Raw genomic sequence first — 14,499 nt, 5'->3', positions numbered from 1 at the left:
AAAGCAAAGCTAAGCGAAGCAAGCCCTGCCCAGCCACGCCCAGCCAGTCACATATAATTATTCAATTAGCCAAATGGCGTCATAAATTAACGAGTATATGGCATATGGTCAAAGGGTTTTTTACCATGGCCAATGTCAGTGTCAGCCGCTAATTGTGACTGGTGTGGAATGCCGTTAATTCAGTTCATCACTTGGCCCCCATGAATATGCAAGTGACACCCGATCTCCACATGTCTCTGCTGATAATGTCCGGGGTCCAGAGATAGAATTTCACTTTTTCCCCGGATACTGGCGTAAATCTGTCGAAACTTTATGCAGTGATATCAAGTTGGCGGAAGGGACTTATCTATTGGCAAACTTATTAAAGCAAACTAGATTTCCTCATAGTAATATAGATTTTTTAGGTGTCTTCATAAATGTAAATGCATAAAAGTGAAATGGTTGCAAAGTTTATCATTAGAAATCTAAACAGTGCTAAAGTCTCTGAAGAAAATGAACATAATATACTGCAATTGCTATTGTTTCAGAAATAATCCACTGACTTCTGAGTTACATGTATTTATTTCTTTCACATTTATATACATAAGTAATCAGCCAGTCTATATGCATTGTATTCATATGTATATGTGTATGTGACTCACGCATTGCACCCAGTTCCAGTTTTCCCAGTCAGCTGTTTAACAGCCGTTCAATTGATTCGATTGATCTCGAATTGGACACGCAGCCACCATGGCGTATGCGCATTATTTGCTAACACTCTCGGCTTGGCTTACCTGGTGCACCTGCTGCACGCCGCTCAGTTACGCTCCAAAATCCACAAATCCTTTGGCTGCAACTGCAACAACAACCAATTCTGGCAGTTCGCGAACGTCGCATACATTATACACTGGTTCGACTCGGATATCCACTCAAATACTTTCGACCTATCTATCTCGCTGTGGCTTCGATTCGATTCGATTCGACTTCGACTTCGATTTTGGCTTATGGAAATCACTGGCACTTCACATGTTTGCTGCTGACGATGGTGGCCAAGCTCAGACTTTGGCTATTTTCGATTTGGATTTGGCACACAGACACATCACTCACTCACACTGGCACACTCGCAAGAATGGCGATGGTTACGAATATATTATCTGATACCGAATCGGTATCAAAAATCGGAGAGGCTTTGGCTGGCTGACGAGCGATCGCGGAAACGAGAACGAGAAACGACGGGAGATATTTTCTGTTTTTTCTGTGGTTCTTCAGGCGCGACTATCAGCGTTTAACTCGGATTTACTTTATTTTATGGCCGCAGAAACCGCGAACGATTACAGAGCAGAAAAAAAGTGATTAGAGGCTGTATATTCGGTTGTAACCAGCGATCTTTCGCCTCGATTTGGCGACACTCTGTGGACGAACGAACGCGTTTTTCGGTTCCGTACAACGAGCGTTGAGCGCAAAAAACTGAATGAGCGTCCAAAGCGGCCGAGGCAAGGCAAACAGGCAGGCAGGCAAAAGCGATCCGGAGACGGAGCAGCAAAAGCAAAAGCAGAAGCAGAGCCGAGCAGCAGCAACAGCAACATCAAAGCAAAGCACAGCACAGCAGCAACAGCAACACAAGCAGCAACAGCAACACAAGCTAGTTAGTTAGTTTTGAGCTCGTAGTAGTGAGAGTCAATCGCACACACACTGCCGACCACGATGGCAAGTTGCTTAAGTCGCTCAAAGCGCCATTTAAGTTGAGTAATTAAAACAGGCAGTATGTGTGTGTGTGTGTGTGTGTGCGAGTGCGATTAATTATTAATCAAGCCAAAAAAACAACAAGCAACCGCTAAGGCAACAATAACAAACAAGCCAGACTCACAATTACAATATTTCAGCTCTCTCAGTCGCCGTCTTCAGTCCACAGTCTCCGGTCCACAGTCTACAGTCAACACAGAGTCTTCGGTCCTCAGTCTTTAGTGTTCAGTCTTCTGTCTTCTGTCTCAGCTGCGATATCTTGACTTTCTTCAAGTCTCTCTTCGAGCCAAAGCCACAGAGCTGTTACACATTTGACTTTTCGGCGCTGCCGCAACTGGTTCGGTTTATTTTTGGCTCTAAATCTCGGACTAAGTCGCGGACTTCTCGAGACTGCAGCGCTGCTAATGCAAATCTAAATTGATTGCAAAATGCTTAGAGTCCCGAGCAGACAATCTTTCGAGTCGATCGGCGTTGCCGGATTGTTCGGCTTGTTCGAGTTATAGGAGCTAGATCGTTTTGAGATATGCCAAAGTGAGAGTTTAATGAAATCGAAGCACAAAAGTCAGGCTCTGCAGATAACACACACATGAGCTCCGTTTGACTCATCGATCTATTTAATATTTTTAAAAATTTTGTTTGTCCTTCAAAATGTTTTATTTGTTATTTAGGCCTTGATACTATGATTCCCCAAGCCTTACTCACCATATCAATCATACGCCTCGTGTGCCCATCTGGCAACGCTAGCTGCCCAAAATCCATGCAGCAAACTCAATTGATGCCGCTGATCTGGTTGTTGTTCTTGCCGCTGATGTAATTAAAATATTGCACTTGTTACTTTTACCAGCGGCTGTTCTGTCTCTTTCCCACAGCCTTTCTTCCCGTATATTGTGCTTGCCTCAGGAACACAAGTGCAACAAAACAAGCAGCCAAGGAGCAGAAAAAGCACAACAAGCACGCTGACAACATCGACTTCATCGTTCGCCGTGTGTCGTGTATTAAAACTTGTTCATTGGAATTTTCTAATAAATCAATAAACGCAGACAACACAGCGCAGTGCGGCGGGGGGCTCCAAGGGGGGATCCAACGGGGGCTCCACAGAGGGGACTTCGGGGGGCCAGCGGCATCTTGGCACACAGCTGGCGGCATCGGCGGACCGACGGACAGATTGCCGCACGCATCTCGCAGATTGCGCATTTTATAAATAGCTGCCTCATTTTTTTTCTATTTTTTAAGGTTATGGAAAATTTTAGTTGTTGTTATTATGATTTCTTGCTATTTTCCTTTCCAACTCGATCAGCCAATCGCGATTGTAGGCTATGGCCAAGCGGCAGCATTGACAACACTTTCACACAGTCGATGCACCCAGAGAAATATAGATATTCAAATCAATTACAATTCCATTATGTAATGAAAATGTTGTAAAGTAAGGAATAACATCCTTACAACATAACGAAAGATTATGGGAAACAAGTACGCACTTTGTAAAAATGCCTGCCTATTACCTGATTAGCTAAATTGCACTTCATTTCTCTGCGTGTAAAATAGTCGCTTAGCCGTCAGTATTTCCGTAAATAAAGCGCTTGGGAAGTGGCAATTAAGTTAACTGTGGGCTGGCCACAACAATCAGGTAAACGCCATGAAATGTACGCCAATCGATTGGCGTTTTGCACATTTATTTATCTATATTTTCTATAAGTAACGATCGCTTCCTATTCTTTTTCGAATTGCCATAACGCTGGCACTTCGATGCGGTAATAAAGGTGAAGACTTGATTTTTAGTGCGTTTATCGCGGAGGCAACAATGTTGCCACTAAATTTGCCATGTTCCAGCCCGATATGCTAATAGGTCTAATAGCTTTCGATTTGGCCCGCTTTACATGCGACGAGTCCGTTCGGCACATTCTAAATGTAAATAAAATGGAAATTCCTTAGAGTGGCACCAGCAGCAGCAGCAACAGGCGCAAAAAATGAAAAAAATCGGAGTGGAGGGGCAAAAACTTGTAGAACAGGAGGAGGCACTTGTTGAGAACTTGGCTGCCTTGTTAAACGAGCCTGCAACACCCAGCAGCAGCAGCAGCAGCAGGAGCAACAACAGCAACAATAAACAATGTTGCAATGCTTAATTATTTCAGCGGCAAGGAATTCCTTGGCGCAAACTTGAACTGCTTCTGGACTATGGATGTTGCATGTTGCTGCTGCTGCTGCAGCAACTCGATTGCGCTGCCTTACACTTGAGGTCGTCTGCTGGCTGGATTTCAGTTCTCTGCCTTTCCACTTTTCCACAGGTAGCCAGAGCGAACTGCAGTCCTCAATCTCAATCTCAGTCACGTTGGTCAACGGCACCGATGCGTCTGTGGCCAAGTCCCTTTGCCCAGGTTGCTGTTGCGGTCTGCCGCACCTATTTGTAATGCATTAATGGCCCAGAGCGCGGGGGCAAAGAAGCCAAGAGCTTGGAAAAGAGCCGATTGACATTAAGCTGCCCATTCGGCATATGGGAAGATCAGTGCTTTTGATAAATGGCAAGTAGCAGCCCGAAATTATTAATGCCAACATCAACATCGGTTAGACATAATTGTTGCGATGAGCATCGGTACTCGAGTGTTGCAAGATCGGAAAAGGTTTGTGAGGAGCTAAGAGCTTTGTGGAAACCTTTTAAAATTGATGGCATTGTTAGATGCATTTTTAAAGACTTGCTTGAAAGAGAAATCAATTTCTATAACTTCTACTCAATGGAGTACTTAAACAGGGATTGAAAGCATTTCTGACCTATAAAGTATTACTATGGTATGATTATATGATTACAAATTTCTAGTATATTTGGTACCGCGCTCTGGTGCGCGTCTGCAACAAAATCCCGGTGATCATCTGCGGCAACAAGAGTGAGCCTATGAATGATCGCACGGCGTTCCTGCAGGTAACATATGGGCGGATGAAGTCAAAACTTAACCTGGAAAAGCCATTCCTGTATCTGGCTGACGATCTAAATTTGAGGCTGGTCAGGCCTCCAGAACCCTCCAATTTATTTGAATTTTCAAAGGAGACACCGCCGAAGGAAGAGCTCGAGCGACAAGTCCTTTAATTATTTCTGTTTTAAAATTCATACTCTGTTCTAGGATACGGTTCTGTCGACGTCTTTCTCCGGCACATGCAGCGATACTCGTCACAGACCCGGTCGTCCTTGCCATCGCACACATATGGGGTGCGTTCGGCCATCAGCATCGTGATGGGGATCCCTAGGAGCAGAAACGACATCCAGCGCATCTTTGTCAAGGATCTCTGGCAAGCAATAGTCTTGAAGAGTCAATCTCAGTCCACATTTTTTATTTAGACGGTAGCGTATCTAAAATGTTAAGTACGTCTAATTGCTATCCAAAGCGTGAAAAATTTAAATTTATACTAGCTTTTAAGCTATAACCTTTCTAAATTTTATATTCAAACAAAAGTATTGTGTTTTAAATGAAGTTCTAGATGAAGGGATGGGAAGGGAAAATGAAAATTCGGCAATCGTCTTCGGAGTAACCAGTGTCAAGTTCATTGCCACATAAGTTCGTTGCGCCCCCAAAATCTGTCCCAAGTTGGCGCCACACATCTGGTTCAAATTAAGAGATTCCATCCGAAAGTTTGAAAAGTGATTCACATGAGCGTAGCCAAGACTATAGTCCAACAGAATGCATGTGCCTTCCGTTCCTTTTCTGGAATTTGTGTCCATTTGCCCCCAACTAAGGCAGCTGACAAGAGCGCCAATTGAACTTTGCCTATATTATATTTGTTCGGAGTGAACTTTGCCATTGTCTAGACAAATTAAGAGCAGCGGCGACCGAATGAAATTTATGTATGTCGCCCGCAGGCGACATGCGGTGAATAGTGTTTAATTGTTGGCTTTGGGGCCATGCGGCGTATACGCAATGTTGCCCAGTGCCACTTGTTTGGAGCGCTTTTTGTACATTGTGTGATAAGCGTCGTCAGTTTGTCTGGCAATGAGATCGCTGGCAGCTGGTGTTGCGCTATTCGGGGTGTGATGTCATAAGTCAACACAAGAGGAATCTATGCTATATGGCGATCGGATCGGAGATCGTTAATTAAAATTTCCAGCGAGTACTTCATTAGCATCGTCGTCAGCTGCCACGCGTTGCTCAGCTGCCGCGCTCCAATGCTTAATTAATAAATCAACGCGACACTTGTACTCCATCTTGGCGATGGCCGTATCTGCTGCTCCGATGCTGATGGCGATGCTGATGCTCATGATGATGATGATGAAGATGATGATCATGGTGATGGTGAGGATGAGATGCCCGCCGAGATTGTTGCCATGCCGGGCCAGACAAATTGACGCGACATTCCACATCTGTGGGAGGGGAGTTGCTGGTGGTCAGTGGTTAATAAAAATGTTAAATATAGCTGCCGCCGATGATGATGACATCTGTGCCATCGAAGCGGAAACGGAAACGTTTCTAATCGCCAGCCACGGATCTCCGAGTGGGCCCTTCGTGTCCACCAGTGGGCAGCTGAGCTCTTAATTGGAGGCTGGCACTTCCTGGTAGCCTCTTATCTCAGAAGCGAGCTCTTGAAATCTTATATATAAGTACAAATTTGTTACAATTGAAATGATTTAGCACACTTATTAGACACTTATATCCTTTTGGAATTACTCCACAAATTTAAAGTGGGAGCATTCATTGTGCAGCAGAACATATCAATTGTATCTTAGAACAATCACAATCACAGAGACAATTGACTGTTGTGCGCAGTAGGTAGATATCTTAGATTAGTCATAGTATAAGTTACAAAGGAATCAGAACTTAGTCATCTCTGAAGGCGTGCACTGCGAAATGCAGTTAATAACAAACCTAATCGAGCAAAAATAGCTCAAGAGAGTGACTGGCGAATGTGATTATTTAATAATTGTGGCATATGCGCGGCAAAATAATAATACTACTTATATGTATGTGCTGGTGTTCCACGCGAAGTAAACAATAAGAAGCGTTGATAGAAGCGGGCAAAACAATCACAATTAGAGAAATATGCACTCAAGTGTTAGCTATAGTAAAAATCGCTAAATTGCAACTGGGCGCGCGTCGCGTTTTAGTTTTTCAGTATGTCTAAAAATAAAGCGAAGCAAATAAATTTACATTTTTAATTGCAATTATCGCTGGCTATTGTTGTAGTTGCTCGTTGGCTACTGTTTGCCTTTGGCGTTTCGAACAATTAAGATGATTTATTAGCAGCGCATTTTTATGAGACGCAGTACAAAAGAAATGGAAATTAAATGGAAATTACTCAGATATATTTATGCTCCGTGGTGATCGCATATACAAATTGATTTATCACATCTGTCGTTCGGTTTGCCTATTGCCTGCCACATAATTACAATCAAGACAATTCCAGGCTGATTTCATAACCGGAGACGAAAGCTAATTGCCGTTTTATGCTGTCACTGAAGACCGTCTCAGAGCATAAAGATCACAAAATTATTTGAATTTGAATGGATATTAAAAATGTTAATGAAAAAAGTCGTAAAAATTTCATAGAGCAAAATTAAAGAGGAAAATCGTAAAAACAAATTTAAACGACTATTGCCCGTCTGCGGTTCAAGAGCAGCTCCATTAACGAACTGCCCCACATATGTACATATATGTATATGCAAGTATACAACTAAATGGATTTATCGGCGAGCGAGGGCGTTACACTACGGCACGACCAGGAAATGCAGATCCATCACATTGGTACCCGTGTGTCCAGTGAGCACGTGGTGCTCTCCCTGCGCGAGATTCTTGTAAAAGTTGTAGCTGTCGCAGTTTCGCAGCGTTTCGGCCAGTTCATCGAGGGTATGATCACCCAGATAGGATTCCACCACGCTGCTGTCTCCAAAAGCTCCGGCCGCATCGGTGGGTCCATCGATGCCGTCGGTTCCGGCGCTCAGGAAGGTGCAGTCCCGCATGGCCTCGTCGCGGTGCAGAGCCTGCGACATCAGCAGGGCCAAGTGCTGGCTTCTGCCGCCCAATCCATGGCCAGAAACCTACGGAAAAAGAATCGTGAATGATTTGATGACCATTTGAAGTAGTTTCCACAAACTTTAATGACTGGCTCTCCTCCACAGATCAGGAACAGTGGCTTCTTGCTGCTCATGTGGTCCTCTAGGGCCCTCCGAAAAGTCGGATAACTTCTCTCCCCAAAGGCGTACTTCTCCCTGAGTTGAGGATCCAGTATGCCATGCTGCTTGGCCTCCTGGATACCGTGCAGCAATCTCTGATAGTCGCCAGCCACTTGAGCCACATCTCCCTGGACAGCACAACTGAGCACGCACGGAATGTAGCCCAGCCTTTCGGCCTCATGAGCCGCTGTGGAAGTGGCTATCACATTGCTGCCCACCACAAAAACCTTGTGCTCGGGCAGCGATGTGTTCTTCTGCTCCTCCGGCTGCTCAAAGACCCGCCGAATCTCGGGGGACAGCTCCTCCCACACATGATGCTTTTTAAGGATGTCGGATGGAGATGCTGCCGCCTCGGGTTGTATGGTGGGACCGCAGGCTATCAGCTCCAAGGGATCACCGATGATGTCGCTGAGCACAAAGGTCACCAGGAGTCCCGCCTGGCCGGCCAACCTGGCCAAGCGACCGCCCTTTATGTCCGAGCAAGCAATCCTGACAGCATTGATCTCCTGTATGCTGGCTCCCCGCTTCATGAGCTTATCCGCTATGCTGCGCTTGTCCTCCAGCGTCAAAGGTGACCGGGGCAAGGGCAAAAGGGCAGAACCGCCACCGGAGATGAAGACGAAGAGGATGTCCTGGGCAGTCATCTTTTCGGCCAGCTGCTTGATTTCCCGGGCTGCCTTGAGAGCATTCTCATCCGGCAGATTGTTGGCTGCTCCTTCGTGGACAACCAAACCAGGTGCCACCGGTTGTTGGAACTGCTTCAGGGTGTTTACCGGTACACTGAGGACTCCACCGGCCGAGGTGGCTCCCAAATCCTGTTGCACTTTGTTGGCCATTCCCAGGACTGCTTTGCCAAACCCCACTATGTGGCAGGTCTTGCCGCTGATGTCTTGGCGCTCTCCATTGAGTTTTATGGATATATCCGTTGCGTTTTCCCCGATTTGAGGCCGCAAATCGAACTTTTGAAAGTCAGCGAATACCTTTTCGGGATGCACTGCGTTTACCGCCTGGACAAAGATCTGGCGCATCTGCTCCCAAGTCTGTCGCTTGGCCATTATGTAAAGGTGCTTCGGACAGGGCGATCCTAATCAGCGATGCTGAAATTCCAGTTTTACTTATCATTTTCAAAACAGCTCAAGATATTATATATTTATTAGTGCGACCTCAGGCGGAAGATTCGAAAACACCAAAATGTTAGGGACAGATTAAATTAACTTCACTAAAGAGATAGATTGAGCTATGCGAATATTATGTACAAATTTATTTAAGGGAAGTAGGAATTAAAAGTTAAAATTGATTTTTAATAATTTAAAACTTATAGAATTTTCTTTAATTTAAAGCGGAATCCCCCTATTATGTTACTGGTATGTGTCGCAGGCTTGCTGCTATGTCACGCACTGCTTTTTGTAATGCTAACAGATACTGTTAATTCAAAAGTGAAAATCGAACGCGACTGAAAAATTGTACACTTTTAAGCCGGAAAATAATTGAATTGTTCTAGAATGTATTTATACGAATAAATATATTCATTCCAACATTCGAAAAAGCAAGTAAAAACCTGCAAGCTTATTGAGTTAATAAAAATCAATTGCCGTGTTGGCTAAACAATTAGCCTAACTAATTTACCAACTAGCTGCTTTATTAATTATGTTTTGATGTAAGCGCCTCTGATTAGTTAATACATTACTTTCACTAAATCAGAAATCAGTTCAACCGTGAAAATGCCAATGGAGTTGGGCAAATTTACACTTTTTTGCAAACAAACAGAAAAACCAAATACTGAAATAAATTTCGTAACATAAACACTAATTGATTGGAGCCAAACACGTGTGATAAATTTAAATTAAACGCATGGTTAATTAGAGCGTTTAAAAATGTTTGCTTAGAGCCCTTAGATATTAGCCCACTAAATCACTCGTTCGCAATACTTTTCCCAACACAACACCCCCGCCAACAACGCGAACTTCGACTACTTTCGTTCTCGTTTGACACCAATTGGTATTAGAGCCCACCATTGGACACCACCATGTGCCCCAGTGTGGGTGCTTACATATGTATGCCACTGGCTCAATCAGTTACCAATAGAAAGATCGCCGGCTGCGATACCTGCTACACTTAAATAGCACCCGCTCTCGTTGCTCGGAACCCAGTTGACAAACGGCATTAGAAGTACGAGTATATGGGATATGAAGTCGACTGTTTGGCTACCTTTGTTGAGTAAGTTAATCAATCCAACACACAAGCCAAAAAGCAAATCTATTACATGGTGTCTACCTAAAAAACAGCCCTAATTTGGAGGAGTGCCAGTGCCAACCCGATATTGGGGCTTTTCGATCCCGCCTGCCAAGTTGTTAGGGGAGAATGTCCCAATAAAAACATATCCTTCTGGCTGTACTCGAAGTACGTAGTTTATAGTTAAATACTCAACAGATATTATAACTGTTTTCAACAGTTCCACCCGGGAAAACCCCATTCTGCTGGATCCCCTTGACCTTAATCCGTGGAACTTCCAACCGCCACGTCCCCTAAAGATACTCATCCATGGCTACACAGGTGACCGTGACTTTGCTCCCAACTCCTACATCCGTCCCGTGCTCCTCGATCACGAAGATGTCTACGTGATCTCCATCGACTATGGACCACTTGTGCGATATCCCTGCTACATCCAGGCAGTTCAGAATCTTCCCCTAGTGAGTCGATGCCTGGCGCAGTTAATCAACAACCTGGTCGATCGAGCTATTGTGGCAAATGACCAGATCCATCTGATAGGCTTCAGTTTGGGTGGTCAGGTGGCGGGGCAGACGGCCAACTATGTGAAGAGAAAGATGAAGAGGATCACTGGTCTAGATCCTGCGAAGCCCCTCTTTATATTGGGACCAGATTCAAGAAGATTGGACAAAGGAGATGCCGATTTTGTGGACGTCATCCACACGGATGTTTTCGGTCGGGGATATCTGCGCGCTGCTGGTCATGTGGATTTCTACCCAAACTTTGGAGCCAAACAACCTGGCTGCATGGAGGAGAACATGCAAGATCCAAGTAGCTGCAATCACGAGAGGGCTCCTCGCTTTTACGCCGAGTCCATCAATACCACTGTGGGTTTCTGGGCACGGCAGTGTTCCGGTTGGTTGCTCCAACTCCTTACACTTTGTCCCACAACAGGAGCTCAAGCTCTACTGGGCTATCACGTCTCGGATGAGTTGAGGGGCTCGTACTTCCTCCAGACTGCAAGTAAATCACCCTATGCCCTCGGAAAAATGCAGGATGTGGACAATAGACAGACCCTGGCCAAGTTCCATTTGAATTTCGATCACAACGAAATCGACGATGACTACGAACCACAGTTGTTGGAGGCGTTCCTCGAGCTGGAGGCGGTGAAAGTGGTGGTCAAAATGGATGAAAGCGAATTGGATAAGCGGTTGAACTGGATTTATAGGGAGGAAGATGAGCCTTTATCCAGAAATTTAATTAAATAGTTGATAATATATGACTGCATTAAAAATTATACATTTAAATAAATAAATAGGATAAAATTCGCATTGTTTTGAAAACATAATGAATCGGAGCAGGATTTGTACCTAACTGGAAAAATAATATTACTTCACCATATACGTTTCGAATACTCGAATAACATTTTAATAAATTTATTTTAAAAATCACCTACAATGTTGTTCCTATTTCAAAATCCATTATGTTTCACGTAATTAGTTTCAAAAACTTCCTTAAAAATCATCATGTTTATGTTCTCTTCACTACTGCTCCACATATTTTCATTGCCAGTTTCACAAACACACAACCCCACCCGCAGCGACCTTGACCCGCTGAATCTCACCCACCCTTGACAGCCTTGACTTTTTATCAGCAGCCAGTATTGTTAGTCTTTGTCAATGCGCCCTCATGTTTTATGCCATTTTCAATGTTGGGCCGTGCAAATTAAATAGAATTGGCGTTAGAATCCGAGCTTAGAGCAATTTAGACTCTAGTCATGAGCATATACAGCACGCTGATCCTTCTTTTGACAATAGTCTCCGGTTTCTGCAAAGGAGAAAATCATACGCGTGGCTGGCTGCCAGAGTTCTGTGTCGTCGGCGAGCAAAAGTGTCCCAACTCGCGAGTTTCGTTTTGGCTTTACACCAAGTGATAAAACTAATAATTAAAATAGTAAACATAATCTGGAATAAGTATTAAATATTTTTCAGCCAAACACGCGACGATCCCATACAATTAGATCCTTTGAATCCGCAAAAGGATGTCTTCCAGCCGCGTCTGCCACTCAAGATACTCATCCATGGATTTATAGGCAACAGGAACTTGACACCCAATTTGGAAGTTAGAGATGTGCTGCTCCAAACTCAGCCTATAAATGTGATATCGGTGGACTATGGGACATTGGTTCGATGGCCGTGCTATTATCCTTGGGCTGTGAATAATGCACCAATTGTTTCTGAGTGTCTGGCCCAGATGATAAATAATCTAATCTCAGCTGGCATCAGCAGACGTGAAGATATTCACTTGATAGGCTTCAGTTTGGGAGCACAAGTGGCTGGAATGGTGGCCAACTATGTGAGCCAACCTCTGGCCAGGATTACTGGACTGGATCCTGCGGGTCCTGGCTTTATGATGCAGCCCTCCTTGCAGCAAAAACTGGATGCCAGTGATGCCGACTTTGTGGACATCATACACACCGATCCGTTCTTCTTCTCGATGCTGCCGCCAATGGGTCATGCAGACTTTTACCCCAATCTCGACCAGCTTAATCAGCGGGGATGCAGTTACATCAGCAACTGGAGATTTTACAACTGCAATCATTATCGGGCAGCCGTATACTACGGCGAATCAATAATCTCGGAGAGGGGTTTTTGGGCCCAGCAATGCGGTGGATGGTTCGATTTCTTCTCGCAGCGGTGCAGCCACTACTCCAATATGCCCAATACGCAAATGGGTTACTTTGTCTCAGAAGAGTATGCTATTACCAAATAGTTTTTAATATTTTTTTATGAGATAACCTTTTGCATTTTCAGTGCGTCTGGCTCGTACTTTCTCACCACCCATGAGGTTGCTCCTTTTGCCAAAGGACCTCTGGTTGAAGTCGAATTTGACGTTTCGGAACTTCGAAATTTTACGGAAATAGAATTAAGATGAAATATAAGAGAATTGAGAGAATTGTTATGTATACTTTTGTACAGAACTCGATATACTTCGATGATATTGAACAAAGTAGGTTGATTATGAAACATCAAACCTTTGTACCTAGTTGAAACGGATAAATGTTCAGTATAAATTTCGATCTCTTTCGATACTGACCTTTCCTATTGAGTACTTTTCAACAATGTTTGTACAAGTTTTTATCAAAAACAAAAATGAATATCGTCGAGCTGCCTTGATACGCGTGAAAGAAGACTACAAAATTTTTGATCTAAAAGTAGTGTTGGAGAAGCACACCAAAATTCCAGTGGAACATCAAAACATTAGATTTTTCGATGCTGTTCTCAAAGACGAATACCTCTTGTGCAAGGTAGCGAAGAAATGTAAAGCTGACCTCTTCGCTTTTAATAATGAAGAAGTCTTTAGTCGTATCCAGTTTTTGGATAATGTAGAACACCGCTGCCAGTCAATGCTGAAGCTTAACGACCACAAGATGAACATGGAGTTGCCCAATGAAGTTCGGCCGCAGATCGTCGGTATGGCCGGTGGGTACTCAAGAGAGAGTGGGAGTTCGGTGACAAGTAGCAGTGGGCTGTCTAGTAAGAGAAGCTGCTTTATATCAACCTGCTATCCTAAAGCTGAACGCAAGGCCTGTGTATCCGCTGACACATGTCATGTTAAATGCTGCGATGGGGAAGATAATCGACCACCGTACGCTAGGATAATGCCCGAAGATCGCCGATTTGGTGTAGTTATCACCAATGAGGAGTGTCCCTGCGACTGTGACTTCAATTGCATTTTAGAGTTCATGGCAGAGGCATTCCATACTGCGCAGGACGTCGCCTCCCTGAGCTTTAGTCAGTGTACTCCGGTAGCTGAATTCGACTGCTCTTTGCTGCTCGTTGCCGAGGACAGTGACTCCAGTGATTGGCTTCTCCGGGTAGCCCGACCCATGTGTCCACCATACAGATGCACGTCATTCATCAAACACTTTGATCTGGTGCGGTCCATATTTGTTATTCCAATGATCGTGGAACGAAGGCTCTGCAATGTCTTTCAAATATTTGAAAACCAAAACTGCGGCATTGACACCGGAAAATGGTGCGTGATGGAAATGGCTCCTTTGGATCCTTGCTCAGATTCATATGCATCGAAGGTAATCTTCCCGGATTCCACCAACTATGAGATCGTGGCTTACATCGACAACGAATCCAAGGAATACATTGAGAATCACTGCAGCAAGATAAAGTATATAACGTGGCACCTGCCTGTGGATTTCCCCCAAGGCTTGTCTTGTACATAAGCACATAGGATAATCGTATAATATGTATTCTATTTATAAGCTACAAATATATATAAATACTAAAATACCAAAACAACGTCGAAAGCTTTTCACGCAAAGCGAGCTTTTGCGCACCAGTACCAGTACGAACTTTTGGGCAGCCCCAAAAACGAAAGACTTCGAACACGAACTCGGCAAG

General features: G+C 44.2%; 6 protein-coding genes and 1 long non-coding RNA gene across 10 annotated transcripts in view; 4 read left to right on the top strand and 3 right to left on the bottom strand.

Annotated features, from left to right (window-relative positions):
* The window catches only part of dpp (decapentaplegic), a 31,452-nt gene extending 30,000 nt beyond the window's left edge, over positions 1-1,452 (bottom strand). Inside the window, exon 1 of the mRNA NM_057963.5 lies at positions 774-1,452. The gene's annotated coding sequence lies outside the window, so the exon portion shown is untranslated. The remainder of the gene's footprint in view (positions 1-773) is intronic.
* Positions 1,453-1,942: 490 nt separating this feature from the next.
* Positions 1,943-2,774, top strand: lncRNA:CR44912 (long non-coding RNA:CR44912). The gene has a single exon (NR_124031.1). It is a non-coding gene; the product is annotated as a long non-coding RNA:CR44912 (long non-coding RNA).
* A 2,008-nt stretch (positions 2,775-4,782) lies between these two features.
* CG44139 (uncharacterized protein) lies at positions 4,783-5,027 on the bottom strand. Its single transcript, NM_001273013.1, has one exon. The coding sequence runs from the start codon at positions 4,981-4,983 to the stop codon at positions 4,813-4,815; it is 171 nt and encodes a 56-aa protein (NP_001259942.1). The 5' UTR covers positions 4,984-5,027; the 3' UTR covers positions 4,783-4,812.
* Positions 5,028-5,176: 149 nt separating this feature from the next.
* On the bottom strand, positions 5,177-8,994 carry CG9886 (uncharacterized protein). 2 transcript variants are annotated; one of them, NM_001273012.1, is made up of 2 exons: positions 7,795-8,994; positions 5,177-7,738 (listed from the first exon to the last, which is right to left on the bottom strand). In NM_001273012.1, exons 1-2 carry the CDS (start codon positions 8,926-8,928, stop codon positions 7,409-7,411), a joined length of 1,464 nt encoding a protein of 487 aa, NP_001259941.1. In that variant the 5' UTR covers positions 8,929-8,994; the 3' UTR covers positions 5,177-7,408. The 2 variants fall into 2 exon arrangements, with proteins under 2 accessions (NP_001259941.1, NP_608684.1); NM_134840.3 differs by having other exon boundaries at positions 6,914-7,738.
* Positions 8,995-9,810: 816 nt separating this feature from the next.
* CG34447 (uncharacterized protein) lies at positions 9,811-11,402 on the top strand. 2 transcript variants are annotated; one of them, NM_001103590.3, is made up of 3 exons: positions 9,811-10,090; positions 10,159-10,273; positions 10,326-11,402. In NM_001103590.3, the coding sequence occupies exons 1-3, from the start codon at positions 10,060-10,062 to the stop codon at positions 11,347-11,349; spliced, it is 1,170 nt and encodes a 389-aa protein (NP_001097060.1). In that variant the 5' UTR covers positions 9,811-10,059; the 3' UTR covers positions 11,350-11,402. The 2 variants fall into 2 exon arrangements, with proteins under 2 accessions (NP_001097060.1, NP_001259940.1); NM_001273011.1 differs by having other exon boundaries at positions 10,020-10,090.
* Positions 11,403-11,858: 456 nt separating this feature from the next.
* On the top strand, positions 11,859-13,032 carry CG34448 (uncharacterized protein; the record flags this gene model as incomplete). The annotated part of the gene is made up of 3 exons (NM_001103589.2): positions 11,859-12,010; positions 12,073-12,834; positions 12,895-13,032. The coding sequence occupies 3 exons, from the start codon at positions 11,859-11,861 to the stop codon at positions 13,013-13,015; spliced, it is 1,035 nt and encodes a 344-aa protein (NP_001097059.1). The 3' UTR covers positions 13,016-13,032.
* Positions 13,033-13,103: 71 nt separating this feature from the next.
* CG31948 (uncharacterized protein) lies at positions 13,104-14,465 on the top strand. Of its 2 annotated transcripts, NM_164483.2 has the most exons (2): positions 13,168-13,388; positions 13,445-14,390. In NM_164483.2, exons 1-2 carry the CDS (start codon positions 13,354-13,356, stop codon positions 14,319-14,321), a joined length of 912 nt encoding a protein of 303 aa, NP_722808.2. In that variant the 5' UTR covers positions 13,168-13,353; the 3' UTR covers positions 14,322-14,390. The 2 variants fall into 2 exon arrangements, with proteins under 2 accessions (NP_722807.1, NP_722808.2); NM_164482.3 differs by having other exon boundaries at positions 13,104-14,465.
* Positions 14,466-14,499: the final 34 nt, after the last annotated feature.

Source organism: Drosophila melanogaster, chromosome 2L, assembly GCF_000001215.4.
Source record: "Drosophila melanogaster chromosome 2L".
Classification (NCBI taxonomy): Eukaryota; Metazoa; Arthropoda; class Insecta; order Diptera; family Drosophilidae; genus Drosophila; species Drosophila melanogaster.
The sequence above is the reverse complement of the archived record's forward strand: the minus strand, read 5'-3'. Positions and strand labels throughout refer to the sequence as shown.